The sequence below is a fragment of the Python bivittatus genome, unplaced genomic scaffold (assembly GCF_059951505.1).
Source record: "Python bivittatus isolate LINGU-HERP-01145 unplaced genomic scaffold, Pbiv_v1 ctg000190_np1212, whole genome shotgun sequence".
In the NCBI taxonomy this organism is placed as follows: Eukaryota; Metazoa; Chordata; class Lepidosauria; order Squamata; family Pythonidae; genus Python; species Python bivittatus.
In genome coordinates, this window is record NW_028277042.1 from 3050686 (window position 1) to 3073092 (window position 22407).

A 22407-nucleotide genomic window follows, 5' to 3' on the forward strand; every position below is an offset into this window, starting at 1 on the left:
TTTATTGCAAAATACATATACCCAGCAACTGAGTCTTGTTTATTTCTCCTTTCAAGGTACATGCTAGATGTTAATGTGTTTCAAAGAATTTACAGGAGAGTTAGGACAACAGAAATTCATGGGACAAAGAAAAAGAAAATTTCTCAGCAAGCAACGGTCCAAGGAAAAACAGGACTTGGAATAACATTTAAGAATAAAGGTTAATCTTAATTTTTTTTTCTTTCCTGTTATCTATTACGTTTTCAGTGGGGCTTCCTTGATTTAATTATTTATTAGTCCAACAGCATACAGAGGACTAAAATGGCAAAAAGGAGGGACACACACACACACTTACAGAAAACCCACACTACATTTATCCTGCTACCGGTCCAGGATTCATAACCTTTAACACTCTAAAATTCTCTATCCCTTCATTTGTGGATAAATTTATACACACTTTTGCTGTACACAGAGTTAAAATTACAAAATGCTTTTGTATTTACAAAATCTGTATTTACACACAGTTTCAAAACTCACAAAAATCATCTATAATTTATATCACAAGTTGCTACACCAAAATATTAAAAATGGGATAAAATTATAAACTTCTCTCTCTGCGGTTTTTTTTAATTCTCTCCGCTGTTTTGTAAAAAGGGTTACTATTGAAAGAAAAGCAAGACAATTTATTATTATTTTTTAGACAAAGAGCAGCAAGAGAATCACATGCGTCCCTTAACTCTTCTTGAAGTAATAAGTAACTTCTCTTTAACTAGAAGCCGCTGAATTTTTCTTCCCTGCTGCAGATGGAGGAAGTGGGTCTGCCAAATAATGATCTCTATCAGTATACCTATCTATACATGTAGAAATGTTGAAACTAGATTAAGGATCTCTTTGGCTAATAGTTTGGCATTAAATTAAAAAAAGAGGCAGTCCTCCTTCTGCTGTGCTACGAGTAGACAACCCAGAAAATTCTCCTCCAGGGTTGGCGTTCCACCAAAAGTCCTTGGGAAACTTCCTGTGCATTAAGGCTACATGATTTCTGTTTCATCTCAGCAGGATATACGTGGGAAAAAAGAACCTGGTAGAAATACCCCCAATTTCCCCGTTAACCTTGTGGACAAGACAAGGAAGAGGAAACCAGACATTCTAAGGAGATCCACATCATGCTGTGGACAGTTAAGATAGCCACGATGATTCTTCCAAGAATGCATTATTATCTGTTTTGCATACAAACAAAACAAATGGTATCCCAGCCATTCCTAGAAGCATAATTCATAGGAATCATCTACTTGAGTTCTGTTCCTCCCCCCCGCCCCCTACCCCCCAGAAACTGGGGTTTGGTTAACCAGACCTGGCAGGAAACAAAGTTGCTTCATTGCATCAAGTAAACATTAGTGCAGAAAAAGACAGGATTCTTCCCCACCGTTTATGTGTGGCAAACACTTAATTCAGCCACTGCACTCCCCACTCACACCCTGCACACAGATGCTCCTTAGTAAAGTTCAAAAGGTCTTATCAAGTAATTAAAGTGTATGTAGTGCAAAAAAAAAAAAAAAAATCACAACCAAGTCTTTATGTTGCTTTGCGTGTCGTTTCCAACGTCGGATGTCTGAAATTATGGACATGTCTCTATCTACTAGTCGAGCCTGGTATGATATTCCAAGCTACAGAAATGCCCGTGTACTTTATTTTATATATACACCTATACATGAGCTCTGCATGAGTATGGATCCACCCATATCCTTGTCTTATTCTTTTTTTTTTTCAGAAACAAAATAAAACGAACACTATTCACAATACATTTAACGCAAACACAGATGGGAAAGAAAGAAAAAAAATTATACGTATACATACATATATATATAGGTACATATATATATTTAAAGAGAAACCTGCTTCCAGATGCCCAAGGCGGAGAAACTTGTGCTTCTAAGTTGTGCAGTCCTTGCAGAGCAATCTCTTCGGAAACTCATCCTCCGTCCAGCTTGGCAAAGCCGGACCAGTCTTTTTGCATGTACACTGCATAATCCGAGGGCAAGTGAGAAGAGAGTATCAATGACGTAGCCGCCTTCCTGGGTGTGCCTCCACCACTGGCTCTAAGTCCTGCAACGTACAGTTCCAGAGGATTGCCAGCCTGCGCCATGCACAGATCGCAAGGGGCAGGTTTTCTTATATGCTGGCGATCTCTCTCTCTCTCTCTCTCTCTCTCTCACACACACACACACACACACTCGCGCTCTCCATCACACCGTGCTTTCCCATTATATGTGGCAGAAACTGAAGGCACGCTGAACTAATTTCATAGCATTGTGTTTGATGGATATTGCTCACTGGGGAAGATCTAAGGTCTTCGTCTGACTGTTGGGTCTTGCTGGGCCATAGAGAGTGACAGACGCTATGTGGTTATTCTGCATCACCTGCAGGAAGAGACGACCGTCAGCTTCAAAATGGCAGCCAAATGGATTTGGAGCAAGGGAACGCATCACCCCAGAACCCCCAGGGAAGGGATGTCTCAGCCAGTCCTCTGGAAAGATCATGTCAACCATGTGAGGTAGTCTAGACAGGAAGCATGCCCAGATGAACTACAGGCAGTCCTTGCTTAATGACCATTTGTTCAGCAACCGTTCAAAGTTACGACAGTGCTGAACAAGTGGTACTTACAATGGGTCCTCAAAGTTCTGGCCATCTGAGCATCCCCGCGGTCATGTGATTGCGTTCTGGGTGCTTGGCAACTGGCTCGCACTTACGACAGTTGCAATATCCCATGGTCACGTGATCGCCACTGACAACCTTCCCTGCCAGTTTCCACAAGCAAAGTGGAAACAGGGAAGCTAGCAATGAAGGTTACAAGTTGCTCCATTAAGTCGCTCATACTCTCCGCCCCCCGCAGCAGCCACCCCTGGCCCCACCACACTCATGCCACACCTCACCTGCCACCCCTCTGCCTGACAGCAGTCACCTATCTGCCTGCTGGGCTGCTTGCAAGCTGCCTGGGACTCACTTAAGGACCTAAGATCCTTGCTTAATGATGGCAACAGGGAGCTCCATTGCTTAGCAATGAAAATTCCAGTCCCAATTATGGTCATTAAGCGAGGACTACCTGTAATTCTACTTTATTGTAAGTTTACATTGACAGAATCTTGCAAGCCTGAGCATATGCTTCTCCCCCGTTGCCTTTACAGGCCAAGAAATCAGGGAGGGTCCCTTCTGAGACATTTGCCACGCCCATCACAATCCTGCTGTGGGCTCGGCTGCCTCTTATCCGACAATTACCCTGGCTGTGGCTCTTCCCCCTATCTCCCAAGGTCATTCCCGCATACCATCAGAGAACAAGACAGTGTTTCTCAACCTTGGCAACTTGAAGATGTGTGGACTTCAACTCCCAGAATTCCCCAGCCAGCAAAGCTGGCTGGGGAATTCTGGGAGTTGAAGTTCACACATCTTCAAGTTGCCAAGGTTGAGAAACACTGGAATAAGACTTCTGCGTTCAATTTTAGTCCAAAGGTATGAGATAAGAAAGCAAAATATTTCAATACAATAATAGCATATTAAATGCTTTTAAGGGTTGCGGAGTTGGGCAACCTCTCAATGGAATAAATAAGCAAACAAACAAGCTTGGAGAAATATCCAATATGCATCATGGCCTTTCTCACCTCAAAACATCCATTTCAAAAAGAGTTATAGGAGCAGGCACCTTTCAACCCAACCCAACCCAACCCAACCCAACCCAACCCAACCCAACCCAACCCAACCCAACCCTAACCAATCGTTGTTTTCCTAACCTCAAAGATCATCCGTTGTAATCCAAAACAAAATGTTGACCCAAACGGGTTTGTGTTGTTTGGAGAGGATGACCTGTAGAAAATAAGGAAGCAAATATGTTTACCATTCAATTTAAAGCAAACCTCAGCTAGAGTTAGAAACCAACCTTTTAGGAATGTTGAATCAGATTTTTCAACACGCAGTGCTTTTTCACAATGTGTTCTGCTGGCCTTGAACAGACATCACGAGCTTACCAAAAATGAAGATGCTTAAGTTCTTTGCCACGCTATATGTTACTCAGCAAGCAATAAATTCTGTCATGATATACATTATTCAACAAGCAAAACAATCGTGAAGATGGATTCCCAGCAAAGTGACAAAGTTTACTTTAGGGTTCTCTCCATAACACCCCCCAACCCACAATTAGTCTTTGCGTGAGGCAAGTGAACGCAGAGCAGAATTCTGCAACAGTACTAAATAATTTAGAATCTATCCCCTTTCAGATCCTTAGCATCATCTTTGGAGCCTTTTTTTTTTCATACCTGTTAGCAAGCCCATCTATTTCTTCCCAAAGGACACTATTTTTACCTGTGAAGAACAACAGGTTTTTCTACCGGATGTCCAAGAAGGTCTTGAATATTATCCCACTACAAGCAAAAGGAAATTGGAGAATGAAGCACTCTGTGAATGTCATTATTTAAAAAAAAAAAAAAAGCAAAAAGGTTCTGCGTGCATCTCATTTCCAGAATTCAGGTGCCAAGTTGTGTTTTGGAATAGGTGCAAACAGGTATCATAGTGACCAAACAGCAGGTCTTCCTTGCTGTTGGACCTCATTTCTGGATGCATCATAATGAGGCCTGCTCTTTGTCTGACTTTACTGGAAGCTTAAGACTGCAAATATCTCAAGGTTAAGTCATTTTCTGGTATGAATCCATGAACCCCAAATTCTTCTGAGAGAGCCCATACAAAATAGTCTTTCAGCACCCCTCCTATTCACCTGGACAAAAAACAGGCAGTACACCTGCAAATGTCAGGGCTATTCTAACAAATTCCTCTTTGTGATTTACCTTGCTATAAGTTGTGCAGGTTTCCATCTGTGAATCGGTGCTTTCTAGTTTGGGGGACAAAAATAACAAATATTCTATAAGATTACATTTCAGTGGAACATTCCTCCTACTGAATGCCTAATTAAGACCAAAAAGCTGGGTTTTGCCTGGAACATAAAAGGAATGTATTTTCAAGGAAGTTCATAAGGGTTTCTTTAGATGAGTGTTTCCTGAAGTTCTGGTTGAGCCATGGCACATTTTTCTCTCGAACCCTTGAAAGAGATTTAGGATGCATAAGAGTGATAATGCAAATCGTTTTCTGTGCAAATCATTCTTCTGAGCAAGACACTTACTGTGAGGCAATTCAACCGCATCTCAAACGACAAGCGTCTTTGATAACCCTTTAATCACCCAGGATGCAAAAACGGGGCCAAATGTGCTGACTTTTTATTCATGGTGTTGTGTGTTTTGGAACATCTGGCAGGTTTTGGTTTTATTCTCAAAAGGTGACCCAGTTAAGCCAAACTGGTGATACTACAAAGAATGGAATGTTTTGGTTGCTATTCTGGTATTCTTATATATTTAGGGGCAAGACACTGACTTAAACACACTAGAGCAGTGTTTCTCAACCTTGGCAACTTTATGCTGGCTAGGGAATCCTGGGAGTTGAAGCCCACACATCTTAAAGTTGCCAAGGTTGAAAAACACTGCACTAGAGTAAGGGTTGTTTTTGTACTGTTTTTTTTGGATTTTTAACCTTGTTAGCCACCCAGAGTCATGGCAGTGAGCTGGGTGGCCGTGTAAATTTAATTTAATAAAATAAATAATAACATAAACACAATAGAATTGGTAGTTAGTGGCCCAGTTCAGAACCCAGCAGCTGGGTGCTGTTATCCTGGATTTCAGGTTCAAGCACGTGCTATAAGCTCACCAATTTTTCCTTCAATAATTAAATTGAAAGCAGACAACAGGACTTTGCGCTGCATCCTTCTCATTAAGGTCCCCACCTCAACAATAAACAATCTAGGAGAAAGCTAGGAGGATAGCATTTGCTAATGTAAGTTAATTAATTTGTAACAGAAGAGAATATCCGTAGCTCAGCTGTGCAGTCCTTGGTGCTCTCGGAGCTTGGTGGTTTCCCTGCAGACGTTTCACGACCCAACTAGGTAGTATCAGTGCGAGTTATGGGTGGGGTTTGCTGCCTGTTTATATACAGTAGCTTGTCCTGCCAGTTTTGGTAGGCGCAATTAATTAATTTCTTTTGGATGGTTGCTGTAATATGGATTTGTTATCCTAATACATTTGATAATGCACAATATTTGTTCACTGTTTGAGGGTATCTAATACTCAGGTAGGTTTTGCTCAACCACATTTCCTACCCTAAAAACTGATATGAAATTAATTCTGCATTTGTAGGAGGACTAACAATTTGCTCTAACTGGACAGGGGAAAAAATGAAAAAAGCCAAGTGGGAAGTGGGTGAGGGGAGAGGCGGAATGCACAGAGGCTACCTGAGAACAAAAAACAGGTCATTCTAGGGTGATTAACAAAAATATAGGTTTTGAGAAGAGCAGTGCTGAAATTTGTAATACGTAAGTGAAGCATAAGCAATGCGTAGGCAATTTCTTAACATTAAATTAAAAATAAAAGGGAAAAGCTGGCATGATGCAAAGCAACACAGCAATGTCCAGCATCATTACTTTCAAAACAGTCCTGAAACAGAATGTCATCCCAGAACCCTCAAATTAAATAAAATGTATAATTAAAAAAAAGTAAAATGGCTAAAATTGTGCAAGTTCTCCAGATTTTATTACAGGTAGTCCTCACTTACTGACTGCCTTGTTCAGTGACCGTTCAATGTTACGATGACGCTGAAAAATTAGGTTTATGACCAGTACTCAAACTTGCAGCCATCGCAGCGTCCCTGTAATCACACATTTGCAAGCTTCACTACTGGCTTCCCACAAGCAAAGTCAGTGGGGCAGCCAGCAGAAGGTTACAAGTCGCAGTCACATGACATTGTGCTTAACAACCTCAGGTGATTTGCTTAATGACAGCAGTGGAAGAGAGGTTTTAAGTCTGGTGCAGTCACATGACATTTCACTTAATGACTGCATCACTTAGTGATGGAGTCACCGGCCCCAATAGCAGTCATTAGGTGAGGACTACCTGTACATTTCTGCAAGATTTCTGTGGAGAGTCCCCAAATCTCAGGAGAACTGCTCAACAAGGCCCCTATTGTAGCATGAGATTTTGTGATCACAGTCGAGACCTGATGAGGATGCAGACTTGGGTTTTATAAAGATTCCTTAATCCTTCTTAGGAAATAAATGGTGACAGACTTATTGTTTGGAGCTATGCCCACCTGTCCAGAAGAAGGACAAAGGTAAACTGAGGTGGGTAGAGAGAATTTGCAGAGGTGGGGATGTCGAGACCATGGCAGAAAACATGAGTGTATAAGGGCTGAGTGTCAAGAAAGTCAAGACAGCAGCCACAACCATGTTGTATGTGCAAAAGGGGCGGGGCTTTCATCACACGGCTCTTGATGCTTTTGAAACCCCTGCAAATCCTCCTGGCAGGAAGTAAATGGGTGTAGTAACCATATCCTGTGGCAGCCATGCTTGGAGACCACCCACAACTTGCTCTCCAAAGTCCAAATTTGCCCACTGGCTCAAAATATTTGTCTATTTATTCCTTAAAAAAATGGAGAGCAAGAGGAGTCACAAAATGATGGCATGTGTGAGAATGCTCTCCATGCTCTAGAAGCAGAGGAAGAACGCAGGCTGTGCTTTCGTACAGCTGTCTAGTTTTATTTTAGAAAACAACACTTATGGCGGGGAAAAGACGCAATGCCTGCCAGCATGTGGGCTTGGGTGTTGGAGTCTGAGAAAGTGGTGGCAGGAGCCTTGGGCGGGCCTGCCGTGTGAGCGATCCACAAGAACAGGACCGATTACAACAGAGAAATGAGCCACTGGTGATTAAACAACATAAAAGAAAATTAAAATTGTGCAAGTCTGCAGGACAGAATTTACCTTGGCCCAGCTGTTCAATATGGAGCATAAAGAAAATTAATCCATGGTGACGGGAGGTGAATTGAACTAAGCAGAGCATCACTTGGTGTGTGTGTGTGTGTGTGTGTACGTGTTGGAATTAGGATGATAAAGAAACAGGAAGTGAAGGAAAACAACAGCAAAACAAATGGGGAGTGAAAGAGAAAAAAGAGGGCAAGCTATACTTCAGAATAAAAATACTCTCGAAAAGAGGAATTCTGAACTCCTTAAGTTTAAAAGACGGGTCACGAGAGTATATACTGTAGCCAAATGTCTGTTTTTCCCTTATTCTTCCAGAAACTACTAGAACAGGGCAACACTGATTTTTTTTTTCTCTTGATACATGAAGACAAGTCTTCTCTAATGACTTTGTAAAAGGATTTCTATCAAACCTGGAATTAATTAGAATGCTTTTGTCTTTCAGGCCAGGGCATATTTAATACTTTCCAAGAAATCTGCTCTGAAATAAGAAACTTGGTAGTCTTTCTCTCTCTTTCTCTCTCACCCACCCACACCCACACATACATACACACAAACACACATATAACCAGAGATAAGAAAATCTGAAGTAGCATTAGAGAGCTTTTGGTCAAAGACAACAAAATTCTACCTTCCCTTTTTAAAATATATTTAATCACTTGGGTTGCTTAGAAAATGTTAGGATAACAGATTTATTTCTTTATGTAAAAAAGGGCTAAAGTTAGCACTAAGAATTTCAAAATTAAAATTATGACAGTAAGTTATTTTAGTAACCGGTTTTCTTTTCTTAATAATTTTAAAGCCTTATTTTTGCTGGTTGTCTGCCTTTCACTGCCCTCTAATAAATAAGAGGTTTGCCAGTATTTAGCCAGCTTCTTGAATCACCTTGCCTATCTAGGCCCTTGGATGATCCGTGACTTTTGAATTTTTTAAATACAGAATTTGAACATCAATTCATTCATTCATTCATTCATTCATTCATTCATTCATTCATTCATTCATTCATTCATTTTTCCACAATTTCTTTCTGCGAATCCAAATTGTGTCAATCATACTCTTAATAATAAAACAGCAACTTGTTCAGATTTATAACTTGCTCAGTAAGTAGGTTATTGGGATTCTATTCCTACTCGTATGTCCACAACAACCTGTTGAGGTATGCCACTGGTATCATTAAGAGGAGAAACTCTCCTGCCCCTGAACTATACTCCAGCTTTACTGTTCAGTAGCTGCTCCATATATATATTCTCATACACAAAGAGAATCTATTAGGATGTGAGCACTGCACAGTTCTAGCTTTTCTCTGTTTTTCTCCCCTAATCTTATGTAAATCCACCCATTTTGTTGGCCATCTTGAGCCTAAAAAGATCAGCTCAATAACCCCTAACTTTGGGCTTACTCTCAACTTTGGTTGGTTAAAACATTTTTAGGACACATTAGAAAATGTCCTAGAATGCACAGGAAACCGTAATTCATTCCTGTTAGATGTTTCCATTCACACATACCTTTTGGCAAACATTCCTCTTTCTTACCTCGTTTAATAACTAGTGGAATCTTGAATTCACAGCGGTGGTAACTGTAAGAGTGGAATTGCTCAGTTAAGAGAAAGGACAACCATAAACACAAATTTTATTTCAAAAGTACTTGACTGTAAATGAATTATGAAATCCTGTGCAGCAGAGCTGGGCACTTAGAATTAAACAAAACCTGTCTAAGTTGAACTGTTCTGAATTCATAACACCTTGATTTTCAAGCTTATTCCAAAATGATCAAAACAGCCCATTTCACACTCAGAACTGCTGTTTCAGGCTTGGAAGTGTGCATGCATTGTCTCACACTTGAAATATACTTCAGATTCAAAATGATTCAAATTTGAAACGTCATGCACATTCTATATACTGCAGTCTTGCATGAGTTTTGTTAGAACAACCACTATGATTATCAGCATCCATTTTACAATAATATTAAGATGCTTGGGGAAAGGGTTTGATCAGGATAATATCAAAAACTGGAGACGGCACATGCATTAAATTTAACGTTCTGCTCTCTCCCATCCGGTCAGAAATGACTTTTCCAAATTACAGACAACTTTTTGTAATGGAAAAACAAAGCTTTGGAATTTCAGGTTTTGAATCAGACCACTGCAAACATTCAGGGTTTACTGGATTCTGTTTGCCTTAGGAATAGCAACCTCTAATATTTTAGATGTTGATGAACTACAATTTCCAGCATTCTTCACCATTTCTTGTAGTTAAGCAACTACTGAAATGTCAGAAGCTATCTACTGTTGACGCTCACATATAGCATGGAGTAAGAAGATAATACTTTTGACCATCTGAAAATATTTTGGAAAACTTATTAAACTTCATCAAATGAAGTTGAACCAGTTAGGACCAATAAATTAATGTGGAAATCCAGCAAAGCACAAAGTTTCTGGGCCTTTGCACATCTACCCGCTAGTTCATAATTTTTCAAAATTGAAATGGAAGATGGGGCACATTAGAGTTCTTTACTCACATGTTGAAGTTATAATGACCAGGATAATTGGTATGCAAAACAAATTTCTTCACTCTATGGGTATTTGCATCAAAAAGGATGTCCTGTGTGAGAAAACAGAACAGGGAAAAAATACATATGGATACTAAATTTAAGTGATGAAACAAGTTATCGCAAAGAAAAGTTTTGAAACTTTTTAAAGGGAATGTGAAGGTCCTGGTTTGGAAAAGTGTCCACATTTCCTCAAGGACTGAACAACATTTTTTGTGGTTGGGGAATCCTTTTTTTTTTTTTTTAATGTAACTCTAACAACTGCAAATGGAATACATTTTGGAGTGGCAGTGGTGCAGAGATTGGATTTCTTAAAGCCAAATTGAGTATTTAATTTAATTAAGCGCTTGCCATCTTTTATCTTGATCTTTTATTGATTTTATTGTAATTTCTTTGATTGCTGTGAGCTACCCAGAGTCATTGAGAGTCAGGCGGCAAACAAGTTTAATGAATATTATTACTGTTGGTCGCACAGTCAGTCAGATGTTGTTATTATCATTATCATTATCATCATCATCATCATCTTCTCTGAGGATTATTAATTTACTATTAAATAAATTGCACCACCAAAACCTGGCAATTTACTGATGAACTGCAGGTGCATAATCCTGGGAGTTTCAAGGTTGCTAAATGGTGCGGAGAAGTGATTTGCAGATTCCCCAGTCCTGCCCTAATGGATCAAGTGATCAGGTGTACTCTTGGATTTGTTTCTGATTATTTGGTGACTCCAAATGCCATTTTTCACCCTGTCGACTATCAGTGACACTCTGCAACACACATTCAAATTTTAGTTCCCTTCCCTTCAGATTCAGCCCAGAGTCCTCACTCTAGGCACAAATGACCAGGCTGAATTATCCTACTTTGGACACACTATGTGAAGATCCATCTCTCTGGAGAAGGCTCTGGTGCTGGGAAACGTGGAAGGAAAAAGAAGAAGAGGACAACCGGCAGCAAGGTGTATGGACTCAGTTACAGCAGTGATGGATATACAGTTGGAACACCTGAAGGACCAGATCATCATGAAAAAGGTCCATCCACGTGGTCTCCAACTGACAGTATTTCATCCATCTGTCTGTCTGTCTCTCTTGGACACATAATGCAAAGGCCCTGCTCTCTTGAGAAGGCTCTGATGCTGGGAAAGATGGGAGGAAAGAGAAGAGGGCAACCAGCAGCAAGGTGGACAGACTCAGTTGGAGAGGCAATGAATGCAACCCTGGAAGACCTGAAGACCAGGCTGGGGAGATTGTCAAGGAGAAAATCTATCTACGTGGTCACTAAGAATCGACAACAACTCAATGGCACAAAATTAATCAATCCCTTCAAATTACTGCAACACTGCACATGTGGGAACAGCTTGGAAAATTCAACTAATTCAAAAATGAGCAGGACCAGGAATCTGCTACTTTTCAAGCAGCTAGCATGTTAGTTCACATAGTGTCACGGGTAGCACCTCTCTTCCTTTCTTCTTAAATTAAAACTATAAAGATCTGATAAGCTTTTGCTTTCCAACTGAAGGAGTGATTCTTCTTATTTATTTAATGAGTTTATTGAGGCCCTTGGGTGCCATCTAGTGACACTGCAGATGCAGGAACCAGATTCTGGCTCTGGGACTTTGACCAGATAGGCTCATATGGTGCCAGCCCTGAGCTGACATGGTTCGGCATGTTGGGTGACCCTGTCCAATTATGTTCCATGGTTAAACAAATATGGCTCAGTGGAGTGTACTAACCCAATCTTTAACTCACCACTCCAAGCGTGAAGTAGTTGAAGAAAAAATCATTGCACTTCGAAGGGACTTGCTTGTGAGGCGAGGGTGAATGAATTTTCATCTGTTTTCAAAAATAAGCAAGAAACACCTGACACTTCATTTTCAAACTTAACAGTGGGTGGCATTTATTGAAAAAGGGGGCCCCTAAGCTTTGAATGGATGAAATGACCTCTATGGGAGAAATCAGGAATTGGTTCAGCCCCAGCACTCATTTTTGTCCCTGGATAACGGGAGGTGCCCAAGGAAAATCATCTTGCAAAAGCGATGTGCAATTCTAGGGATGAATTTCCTTTGCAATTCTAGGACTCTGGAAAACTCAGAGGGGCTGTGCTGCTACTAAGTTCACTGTAGTAACAGTAATAATAACAACAGCACCAATAAGGATAAACTCTGAACACAGATTAGCAGAGGTGAAAGGCTTTTGTTTTTGTTTTCCAGAAAGGCACTGATTTCCAATTGCCTCCTCCTCCTCCTCCTCATTGCCTCCTCCTCCCTATTACACTCCTTGCAAATCCTGAAGTTGTGTATTCCAGAAATGATTTCCTGTCTCTCCTACAGTTTCTCAGAACTATAGCATATATGTGGACAACCTATCCATTTGGGGATCAAAAATATAAGATGCAAAACAAACAAAGCAAGGCAAATTAAACCAAAAAAATTATCGGGGTTGGAGAAAAAGATCAAATCTGGCTTTAGTATTTAGTAGGAAACATCAAGCAACTGAAGGTATTACTTATTATATTTCTATGCCACTTTCTGTACAGTGGTGGTTTACAATTAAAAAAACCCACAAGACTCAATAAATTAAACTGACATTAAAAACTTCCCACTGACAAATGCAAGCAGGAAAAATAAACAAAAACCAAACAGAATAATTTATCCAACATTCATACGAGAAAGACCAGGGTGAAGGCCTTTGCACACTGCAATTTGGCCAGGGTGCTTATAAAAATAATCTGCATGGATTTTGCCTAACCTTATCTTCTGATTTGTAGAAAACCTTGTGAGGAGACCCCAAAGTGCTCAGAACGTCTTGGCACGAATCACCAAAATACACGCAGCGCTCGGATACCCGCATCTTGGCATCGGCTAACACGCCCAGGCCGCAACCTCAGAAACAAAGGAGAAGGGAAGATACAATAACTTTATAGCTCCGAGGCACTGAACAGCTAATACAAAAGTGAAATCTGACAGCAGTAAGAATGATGATGATTCTGGGGCAGGTTTCAGGAATCTTCAAATAAGGAAGCAACTTCATAAGAAGTTCATGCCACAAAGCAAACTGCATTGACCCCAATAGTCTTAAAAAATAAAAATGAAACAACACCAAAAGGTTTTTTGAAGGCTGGAAACCTTATATGGACTTTTTGCTGAAAGAAGAAATGAAGTTATGATTTATCTATCTTTCTTTTGATTTGTGTTTTATTCTATAGAAAAATTCTTAGTTAATATAATAATAAAAAGAAAAGAAAAGAAAAATGGTAAACTCAGCGCTTTGTTTGGAAAACTGCCTATGTATCTGGAAAAAACAACCAAAGATATCAGACCTGCCTGCCTAAGAAGGCCAAACATTGCAAGAATATATTTTCCAGGACATGAAAGCTCAGATAAGTAGATTGATTGTAGCAAAACTACACTGCCGTCACAAAGGAATGCCAGTGACTGCTGCGTGTCAAATGCAAGCTATACTATAACAATCCGTGTTGAAACCTCTTGCGCCTACTTCTCCAGCCTACTCTACGTAAAGGGCTGGAAGCAAATCTCTTAGGTGGAAGATATAATTTCCATTCGTTATTGTTTTGGTCACAGCCTGATCTAGTATTGGGTTTTTTGCTTCTGACCCTGTGAGTGGGCTAGAAAAGCTGGAAAGGACCAACCTCACCAACTGGGCAGCATTCCCTCTCCCGTCTTTAACAGGAAAGCCGAGGACAAATATCTCCACCCAGAATGATACCTGCGGTGAGCAATCGTAGTCGTAAACCTGAGGGTCCAGCTCCATCTCTCAGAACATCAATGTATTCTGCATACACGTTTCCAAGGAAACAGCTGAGGGGCATCATAGGTGCCCTGAAAACAGCAAAATAACGTAAATAAATCATAATACACTCCTTTATTAATACTGAAGGCTCTATACCCCAAACTTCCTAACTCAGAATAAGACACCACAATGGAAGGGCAATTGAATTGATAGACACAGAAGCTGACTGGAGGATGATCGGAACTGCAGTCCAATACACACGAAGGGGAAGGCTCTGCTAAAGTATGGCTGAACTGACAAACCATGGTTTGGAGTTTGCCAGCAAATGAAAGCCAGAAGCCATGCTCTACAGTTTGGTGTGATATTTGAACTGATCAACTAATTCTGGCTATTCACTGTATTGCCACAGGCCACTGCATTCAGATAAAAGGGCAGAATTTAAGGAAGGTTCACGTGCCAAGAAATCAATGTGTGAGAGACCTTACTTTTTCAGCAAGGAAACTGAAACAGTTTCCTGAACTGAACAGCCAGAAAAACAGCTTAAGCCCAAAACAGAAGATAGAATACATCTCAATGGAAGATTAATGCAAAATATTCAATCGCTCTCATTACTGCACCTCACAACTGTTTTACTCTGCTGCCTTCACTATACAATTTCTCTTATAACAGCCCACATGCATTTCTAAATAGCACTGCACACTTTTATATTGGGTATACACACTGTGTACAGTTTTACTACACATTCTTTTTGTTAAAAAAAATTAACCGCACCACAAAATTGAGAGGACTGCAAATATCAAAAGATACCTAATTTTGGTCTGCATGCTTTTAGAAAGTATGACTGAAGTATGTTTGCCATTAGAATACGAAAACATGGATTTCTCCTAAATCCCTATTCATATGATTATATTCATGAAAAAGCAACATTCGCGATCAATCTGGGGATATTTTCCACAATATCAGAGTGACATACTTCGTATCCTGTAGACTGTTCCCACTATAGATGTACATGCGTTTCACAGTTGCACCGTGTGGAATTTGCAGAGAGGCTAAGCCATGGGCAAAGTTTGGCTGTGGAAATTAAAATACAGTTATTTTGAACACACAACTGACATTTATTTCTTCACACTCCCAAACCAGCATAACAATCTCTACAAAGTGCTTGGAAGAAAATTTTAAGCTATCGCTAGCAAAACCAAGATCTCCTTCATACATCTCGGTGAGCCATAACGTGATTTACTTTGGTTGTGGCTTAGGTTACCATGAGAATGCAGCCACTGTGTCTCTAAAACAGTGTTTGTCAACCTTGGGAACTTTAAGATGTGTGGACTTGAACTCCCAGAATTCCCCAGCCAGCATGGCTAGCTGGGGGATTCTGGGAGTTGAAGTCCACACAACTTAAAGTTCCCATTAAAATCAAGGTTTATGGTTTAGTGTATGATGTAAACCTGGACAACTCTGGTTTATTCAACAAAACATGGATAAACATGCCATAGTTTGACATGATGCCTACAGCTTGGGGGTCGAGCCTCCTGAAGCAGGGGCCTTTGTGGGCAGGGCTCCAAAAGTTCAAGATGGTGGCCACAAGGGCATGATCAAAAGCCCACCTCTTTTTACATGTGTCGTGCATTCATGTGAAAAGATGGGTAGTTTCAACTGTGGCCTCCATCTTGGCTTGTTTGACTCTTCCCTGGAGACACCCCTGCCGTGTAGTCTAAACCACACATTTTATCATAAAGGAAAGGCACAAGGAAGAAATGAATAAATTCTTTCATTTGGCATCTATTTATTAATAAGATAGCTGACCTCATACTTCGGAGTTTCAGTCCATGAGTCCAATTGAAAGGAAAAAGACAGTCCCCTGAAGTTTAGATGGAAAAGCTGTTCAGCAGAGTTGTACACTGGAGAAAAGCACACGGCAGTGTATAAAAACAGGAACTCTTTTTAAAAAATGGAATCTGCATTTGATACAACCAAATATTGCATGCACTACACTCCTGTTAATAATCTAAACATTTCCCTTCTCAATCTGTCCCAGTGTTGAGCCCTTCATTACAGCATATCTAAAATTTCCAGATCATCTGGTAAAGCAATAAGAACTTTAAGGTATAGAAAAATTAAATATACACAGTGAAAAACCCAAGAGGAAGGGCAAGAAAATAAGTTGTTCATGGGATCACACTAGGTATTTTTAATCTGATGAGAAATCAGATGCCCCCATTTCTGGATTCTTGGGGCACTGTTTCCTGTGGCGCGCAAGTCAAACACGATCTGCAAGTTTCTACAGGACTAACACAACCTACCTAACCTGTTTGGCTGGATGTTATAATGGGGCTAAAGAAGAAGAAGAAAACAATGAAAAGACACAGGGAAACATGCTACAGGGTGTCAGTGGACAACTAAATTAAGAAATGAGATCAAACGAATAAACAGATAGGAGTTTCTGGTCTAAATTCAAACATTTTTCTTGATTTTCTGTCTCCTACAAATGCTGAATTCTTGGGAGAAAAATAGTATTTAGATGTATTTTTTCTTCATCCTGGCTTTTAAATCCTGTTGAATTTTCTTTTGTTGATCAGCTTTTGATACTTTATATCTTGTTGATAATTGACAATGGCAAATGTTTAGAGCTTTTCTGCATTTTCACTTTTACAGTTTTTATTGCAAATATACTATAATAAGTATACAAATTTAGTACTGCATAAATTGGATGGTTCACCTTTTAGTAGAACGTTCAGCTTGGTGACTAAGAAAAGTATCTTTATAAGCAATTAAAGCAGATTAAATGTTACTAACAAGAAAAAAACACCCATAGCATATGAACGAGCATGCAAATTCTCTTCCAAGCAACATGTGCTCTCCTGATGTGAATTACTTATAGTATTTTGAGGCATGTAATAAAAGTTTAAAATAACTTTGACTGCTTGTGCTATAACATCGCAGAAAGAATAAAATCAGACCAAAGGCCTAATCCCATCTTCCCAGAGAAATCCTTCCAGGCAATCCTTCAAAAGAGGTGCTTCACAGCAACTTCTTGAATTGTTAAAGCAGCTGCATTTTTTTCAGGTTTGCACAGCTGCTGTGGATGCTGGTCCTGGCTGCTCCAACAAGGATCTCTTTGAAGGTTTTGCACAATCCTGCTAGACAGCACAAGAAACTTACAAACTGGGTACAAATATCTGCAATACTTTCTCTCCTTCGTGTTGCTCAACTGTTTTGAGAGATACGCATCATGGTGAGATAAGTCTTCTTCAATCTGATGTCCTCCTCACATCTTGGGACTTTCTGAACCGAGCACTTTTCAGATGCTGGCTGGGGAATTCTGGAGTTCCACCAGATTGGAGAAGGTGGCATAAAGCCACCCTGCCTTTGATCTGATTTTGGTTTAACAGGCGGTGTGGATCCAGTCACTGTGGTTTGTAAACCATTTGTTTCTTTAAAGAATCTCGTCCACCCATAAGCCAAAACAAAAAAACCACTTCTACTGTTAGCACTCCAGCCCCTGGGAGTTTTGATAGGGTTAGAAGTCAACTAGCAACCAGTGCAACCCATGAAGAAATAGTGGTGGTGTGTGAGCAAATCAGGAAACACTCAAAACTACTCGAACTGCTGCATCCTGGTTTAACTGCAGCTTCAAATGCTCTTCAAGGACAGCCTCATAGAGAGCCCATTAGTCCAGTCAAGACCATGGTTTATGGCCAAGAATTATATATGATCCAGGCCACCATGGCTTATTCTACCAGTCATGGTTAAGCCAAACAACAGCTCAATGTGATGTATGAACCAAGCCACTATCCCCAATATTAGAGATACCATACAGCCTTGACAAATAGGATGTCAGAATCCTCGCAATCAATCACTTGCACTGCTAGTCCGCTTGCTTCGTTTCTCCCATTACAGTAGAGAGGGAGAAAGGGAGAGAAGGTTGGGAGGAGAACCGTGAGGCACAGGTGGGCCATTATCTGGCTCTCAGGAATGGCCAAGGTCGTACTAATGTGAGAACCGGAGGGAATCTTTGACACGCGCAAGAGAGATTCAAAGACAGAAGCGGGGGGTGAAATGGGGTTGAGGTGGGGAAAAACAGCAGCCAGGAGTGCCATGTAGGCCATCTTGAGCTCCTGAACAAAAAGGTGGGGTCGAACTCAAATAAACAAACCAGCAAGCAAACAAATAAATGCGAATAGGTGCAGTCACAGGAGATAAGATTGACTCTAGGGCATCTTTATCTTCAAAGGTAATCTCACTTAGTACATTATTGCAGTAATCCAGGTAAGAGGTTACCATTGCATGAATTACTGTAGTCCACAGGTCTGTAACTTTTCCATCCTGAGGCATTCTCTTTATATATGTCTGGGAGTTGCAGGGAGTGTGTGGCCCCTAGCCAGTGAGGAGATCTACAGGCTTCTTGGTGGGATTTGGAGGTATTTAAATGGCACTCAAGATGCCTAAACTCCCCTCACCATGAGAAAACTGGCAGAATTTGGGTGATGGTAGGATTTTAAGGACTACAAAGGGTATCTTAAGCCAAAAGTCATCAAATCTCAAAGCCTCCCAGAAGTTTCAAACCGATCTGAATAGATCCATAACAGATCAGAAACAAAGTCTCAACCAAGCAGAATATCTACCTGCTCCCTCTGGAGCGCGTAAAGGATCTCAGGTTCAAAAGGTTGTTCTGATTTTACAAGAAGCATTCCAACTATTCTGGAAATTATCTGAATCAAAATGGAGTTGACTCAAGCTCAGAATACTCTCAGAATGAACCCAACAGGGTTGGAACTTTCCCTGCAAGGAACAACTGTTTCAGGCCCAGATTGGGGTGTTTCATGCCAAATCATCTTGAAATTGAAGCGTTTTGCATATCACCAGTCCTCTTAATCCAGCACCACTTTCTAGAATTGGCTGCCCAAAGACAGGTAGAAGTACTATAAAATAATGTCACCAATGTCCAGCTCAGAAAGCCTCTCCAGGAAAATACTGCAATCAATGGCCTGTGGGGACGTGTGGAATGTTGAGGACCCCTTTGGGTGCTGTCACAAAATGGCTGTCATTCTGTGGTCAATCACAGAACACCTATGTAGGCATTCTAGTGAGCTGGGACCCCACCACACTCCCTAACTGTTCACAATACTCTCCTTCATATGGTTTACTTCTTTTGTCTTTCCTTGTGGGCAGGCCTTGAATCCAAGGATTGGGTTATGTTTTCACTGTTTTACTTTTCTAAGATGCCTCCAAAACATAGATGGATCCCAGAAAAATTCTTGGGAACAGATGTTACGTTCGAGGCAGGCTCTTTGCATTGTAGCAGACCAGCCTCCCATCTAACTTCTTTTAAGATAAGAAGAATTTTGAAATCAGAATCAAATGGGACACCAGGGGAAGGTACTGTGGGCTGGGAACCCTGGGGGACACTCTGGGAGCAACAGTATCAAAAGTCACTAAGAGTTCTAGGAGAGTCAATGGAGATAAATTCTTCCCTCGAGGGAGACCACTATGGCAGAGATCCCAGGAATGCTACTTTATTGTTGTAGGGTCTATTAACAGAATCTTGAAAGTCTGAAACCTTCCCTGCCCCTTTTACAGACCACGTGGTCAAGGCAGGGCTCTTCTGAGACTCTTTCTCATGATTCCTGCTTTCCCAGGCCTGAGCAACAGTTTTATCTCTCCACTTCCTTCTCAAGGCCAGAGCTAAATCCCTCTGTTTGTCAACCCTTTGAAGTAGGCCAGGTTGGGAAACAGACACAAAAAATACTAGAACTCTAATTTACTGATACAGGCTATAACAATAGAGTCTTGAAAGCCTGACAGTGTTTCCCCTTCCCTTCCTCTTATGCCAAAGAGAATCAAGGAGAGGCAACCTTGAGTTTCTTTCTCATCCTTTCCTGTTTTCTAGGGTTAAATTCATGTTTTACTAAGTTGCCGCATACCTTCTCCAAAGTAATCTCTCTGCTCCTCTAAATTTACACATGTTTTTCTCCTGTCCAAGGTAATCCCACAGAGAAACCAAAGGACTCTCCAGGCCATAAAACCCTATATAAACCTGTTACTTTGTGGTCTATCTGAATCTGAAATTAAATGGAAGGAGAAACTCTCTTGGGTTCTTCTGGACATATTTATTTATTTTATTTATTCATTCAATGTATAGCCTGCAAAGCAAGATTTTACATCTTCCCAATGTGCAAACTCACCTCCTGGATGGGTGGCTCCAAAAGACTGATCAATTTGTTCAATGGTGGGAGCAATAGCTTGGGAGTTAAAATGAACACCACTAGGAAAAAAAAAAAAAAAGAAAGATTAAAACCCATCCATCAAATTCAAAGCTACCCATACGTTCACTGCTTCAAGATCCTTTCATTTTCACTGTTTTTTCTGATTTCCACCATCTAAAAAAGTAGAATGTTTCCATTTTTGCAGAATGGAAACTTGTAGCCAAGACAGCTACCTTGCCTAAAGCTATTTCTGATCTGGGGTTTCAAGTTAAATACTGTATTCTACCCCGCTTCTAACTAAATATGCTTAAAAGTGAAATTCTTGGAAAGAGGCTCTCGGTAAAAGAGAGCTCAAAAGTACATTTCATCCACTTTAATGACATGCACAAAATGCTTTTGTTGCAATTACTTGCTTCAACGGGGTGAAAAACAGAATAGTTTTTCAAGCCAAGTCTATGTTTTCTTATTTCATCAGATCTTCTGCAATACCAGTTCTAAATTTGTAAAAATGTGAGAGAAGAGAAAGTCCAAGGCATTAAAATGGATTGCTGGCAACTTCTCATCACAGTTTTAAACTCATTTAACAGCCATTTCTTTCCCCCCACCAAAATGCCTTTCAAGAAATAATACTCAGTATTTTGACCAAGTTTTAAGGTGAGGAGAGCAATCTATGGTCCCAGAAACCTTGTTGATTATTGGCAACTGAAATGGGTGGCATAATTTCCTGCCATTTTGAGATCGTGCAAATGCTAAAACAGATTTATCATGGTTTAAAAAGCCAAGAAAAAAAAATACTAAGCTTCGGTCCTCAAAATGCAGGAGAGAAAAATCACACCACCCTACCCACAGCGACAGAAATATTATTAACAATATCATTAAGATTGGCCTCCAGGCCACCAAAGGCAATCTTCTGGTAGCCTTAGGAATGGGCAAACTGAACAATTGTTCAGGCCCCCCAGTTTTGACCTAGCAGCAGTAAATAAGATAGGATATACAGGATGAAGAACAGGATTTAACTTTTGGGGGGCCTGCTTTCCTTCATGAGTTATGATAACTACACTTTCACAGATTGAGAAATCGTAGAATAAAATCAGGTATCTCAGCCCCATGGGTTATGAAAAAAAAATCTTTGGTGGGGGCTCCAGTGACACACTTGTGCAGTACCCCCCCAACTGTAAAGCTGCCACTTGTCCCCTGCTTGATTTGGGGAGAAAGAGGTAAATTACAATAACTGAATTGAGTGTTACAAATTTTACAAATGTATAGTAGAGATTTATTGAATTTGTCTGCCTATGCAGTTGTATGTGAGCAGTGAAGGTCTGTTTGGATGCCTCCTGCTGATTTCAGACATGTACACAGTGCAGGGCTGGGGGAGCTGTAGTACAGGCAGTCCTTGTTTAGCAACTGCCTCGTTTAGTGACCATTTGCAGTTACGACAGTGATGAAAAAGTAACTTTGCAATGAATCCTCACATTTATGACCTTTGCAGGTCTGTAAAGCAGTGTTTCTCAATCTCAGCAACTTTAAGATGTATGGACTTCAACTCCCAGAATTCCCCAGACAGCATACCCCAAGAAGTCCATACATCTTAAAGTTCCTGAAATTGAGAAACACTGCTGTAAAGCAAAGGAAAGCTGAAGTCAGATAGTAAGCACAATCATGGTTTCACTTAGCGACTACTTCGCTTAATGACCGAGTTGCTGGTCCCAATTGTAGTCACTAAACAAGGACGATCTGTACATTTGTTTTGAGAGCTTCAGTGAGAAATGTGTTCCACATAGATCTAGCAAGCCTATTTTTTTCTCCGCAAGCCCAGGTTCTTTTGCTGCAATGTCTTCTAAACAACCATCTTAGAGAGGTTGTCACTCAAGTGTCTTGTTCCTTCTCTCACATACACTCACACACATGCACAGACACACCCCTACAGCAACTTCGAAGAACGGGGTGTGGAGGATGGGATGCGGTGCAGCAGAATTTATCTGCGTTGTACCTCCCACAGTCCTGTCCCAACAATTTTGTGGATTAAGATCAATGGAAAGATAAGGGTTGCTCTAAGACACCAGCGAGTGAGTGTTATGACACAGAATTTAAC

The 22407-nt window shown here is 40.5% G+C and overlaps 1 protein-coding gene across 3 annotated transcripts in view; it reads right to left on the reverse strand.

The window, feature by feature from the left end:
• Nucleotides 1–22407, reverse strand: part of PHAF1 (phagophore assembly factor 1) — a 47440-nt gene continuing 25033 nt past the window's right edge. For all 3 annotated transcript variants that reach the window (XM_088135912.1, XM_088135914.1, XM_088135913.1), the window contains exons 6-17: nucleotides 20295–20374; nucleotides 15916–16010; nucleotides 15083–15180; nucleotides 14086–14198; nucleotides 13108–13241; nucleotides 12109–12192; nucleotides 10334–10416; nucleotides 9349–9392; nucleotides 4809–4852; nucleotides 4330–4388; nucleotides 3762–3834; nucleotides 1–2396 (exon numbers count right to left, since the gene is read on the reverse strand). In XM_088135912.1, the coding sequence (XP_087992038.1) occupies nucleotides 2307–2396; nucleotides 3762–3834; nucleotides 4330–4388; nucleotides 4809–4852; nucleotides 9349–9392; nucleotides 10334–10416; nucleotides 12109–12192; nucleotides 13108–13241; nucleotides 14086–14198; nucleotides 15083–15180; nucleotides 15916–16010; nucleotides 20295–20374 (997 nt within the window). In that variant the 3' untranslated portion in view covers nucleotides 1–2306. The remainder of the gene's footprint in view (nucleotides 2397–3761; nucleotides 3835–4329; nucleotides 4389–4808; nucleotides 4853–9348; nucleotides 9393–10333; nucleotides 10417–12108; nucleotides 12193–13107; nucleotides 13242–14085; nucleotides 14199–15082; nucleotides 15181–15915; nucleotides 16011–20294; nucleotides 20375–22407) is intronic.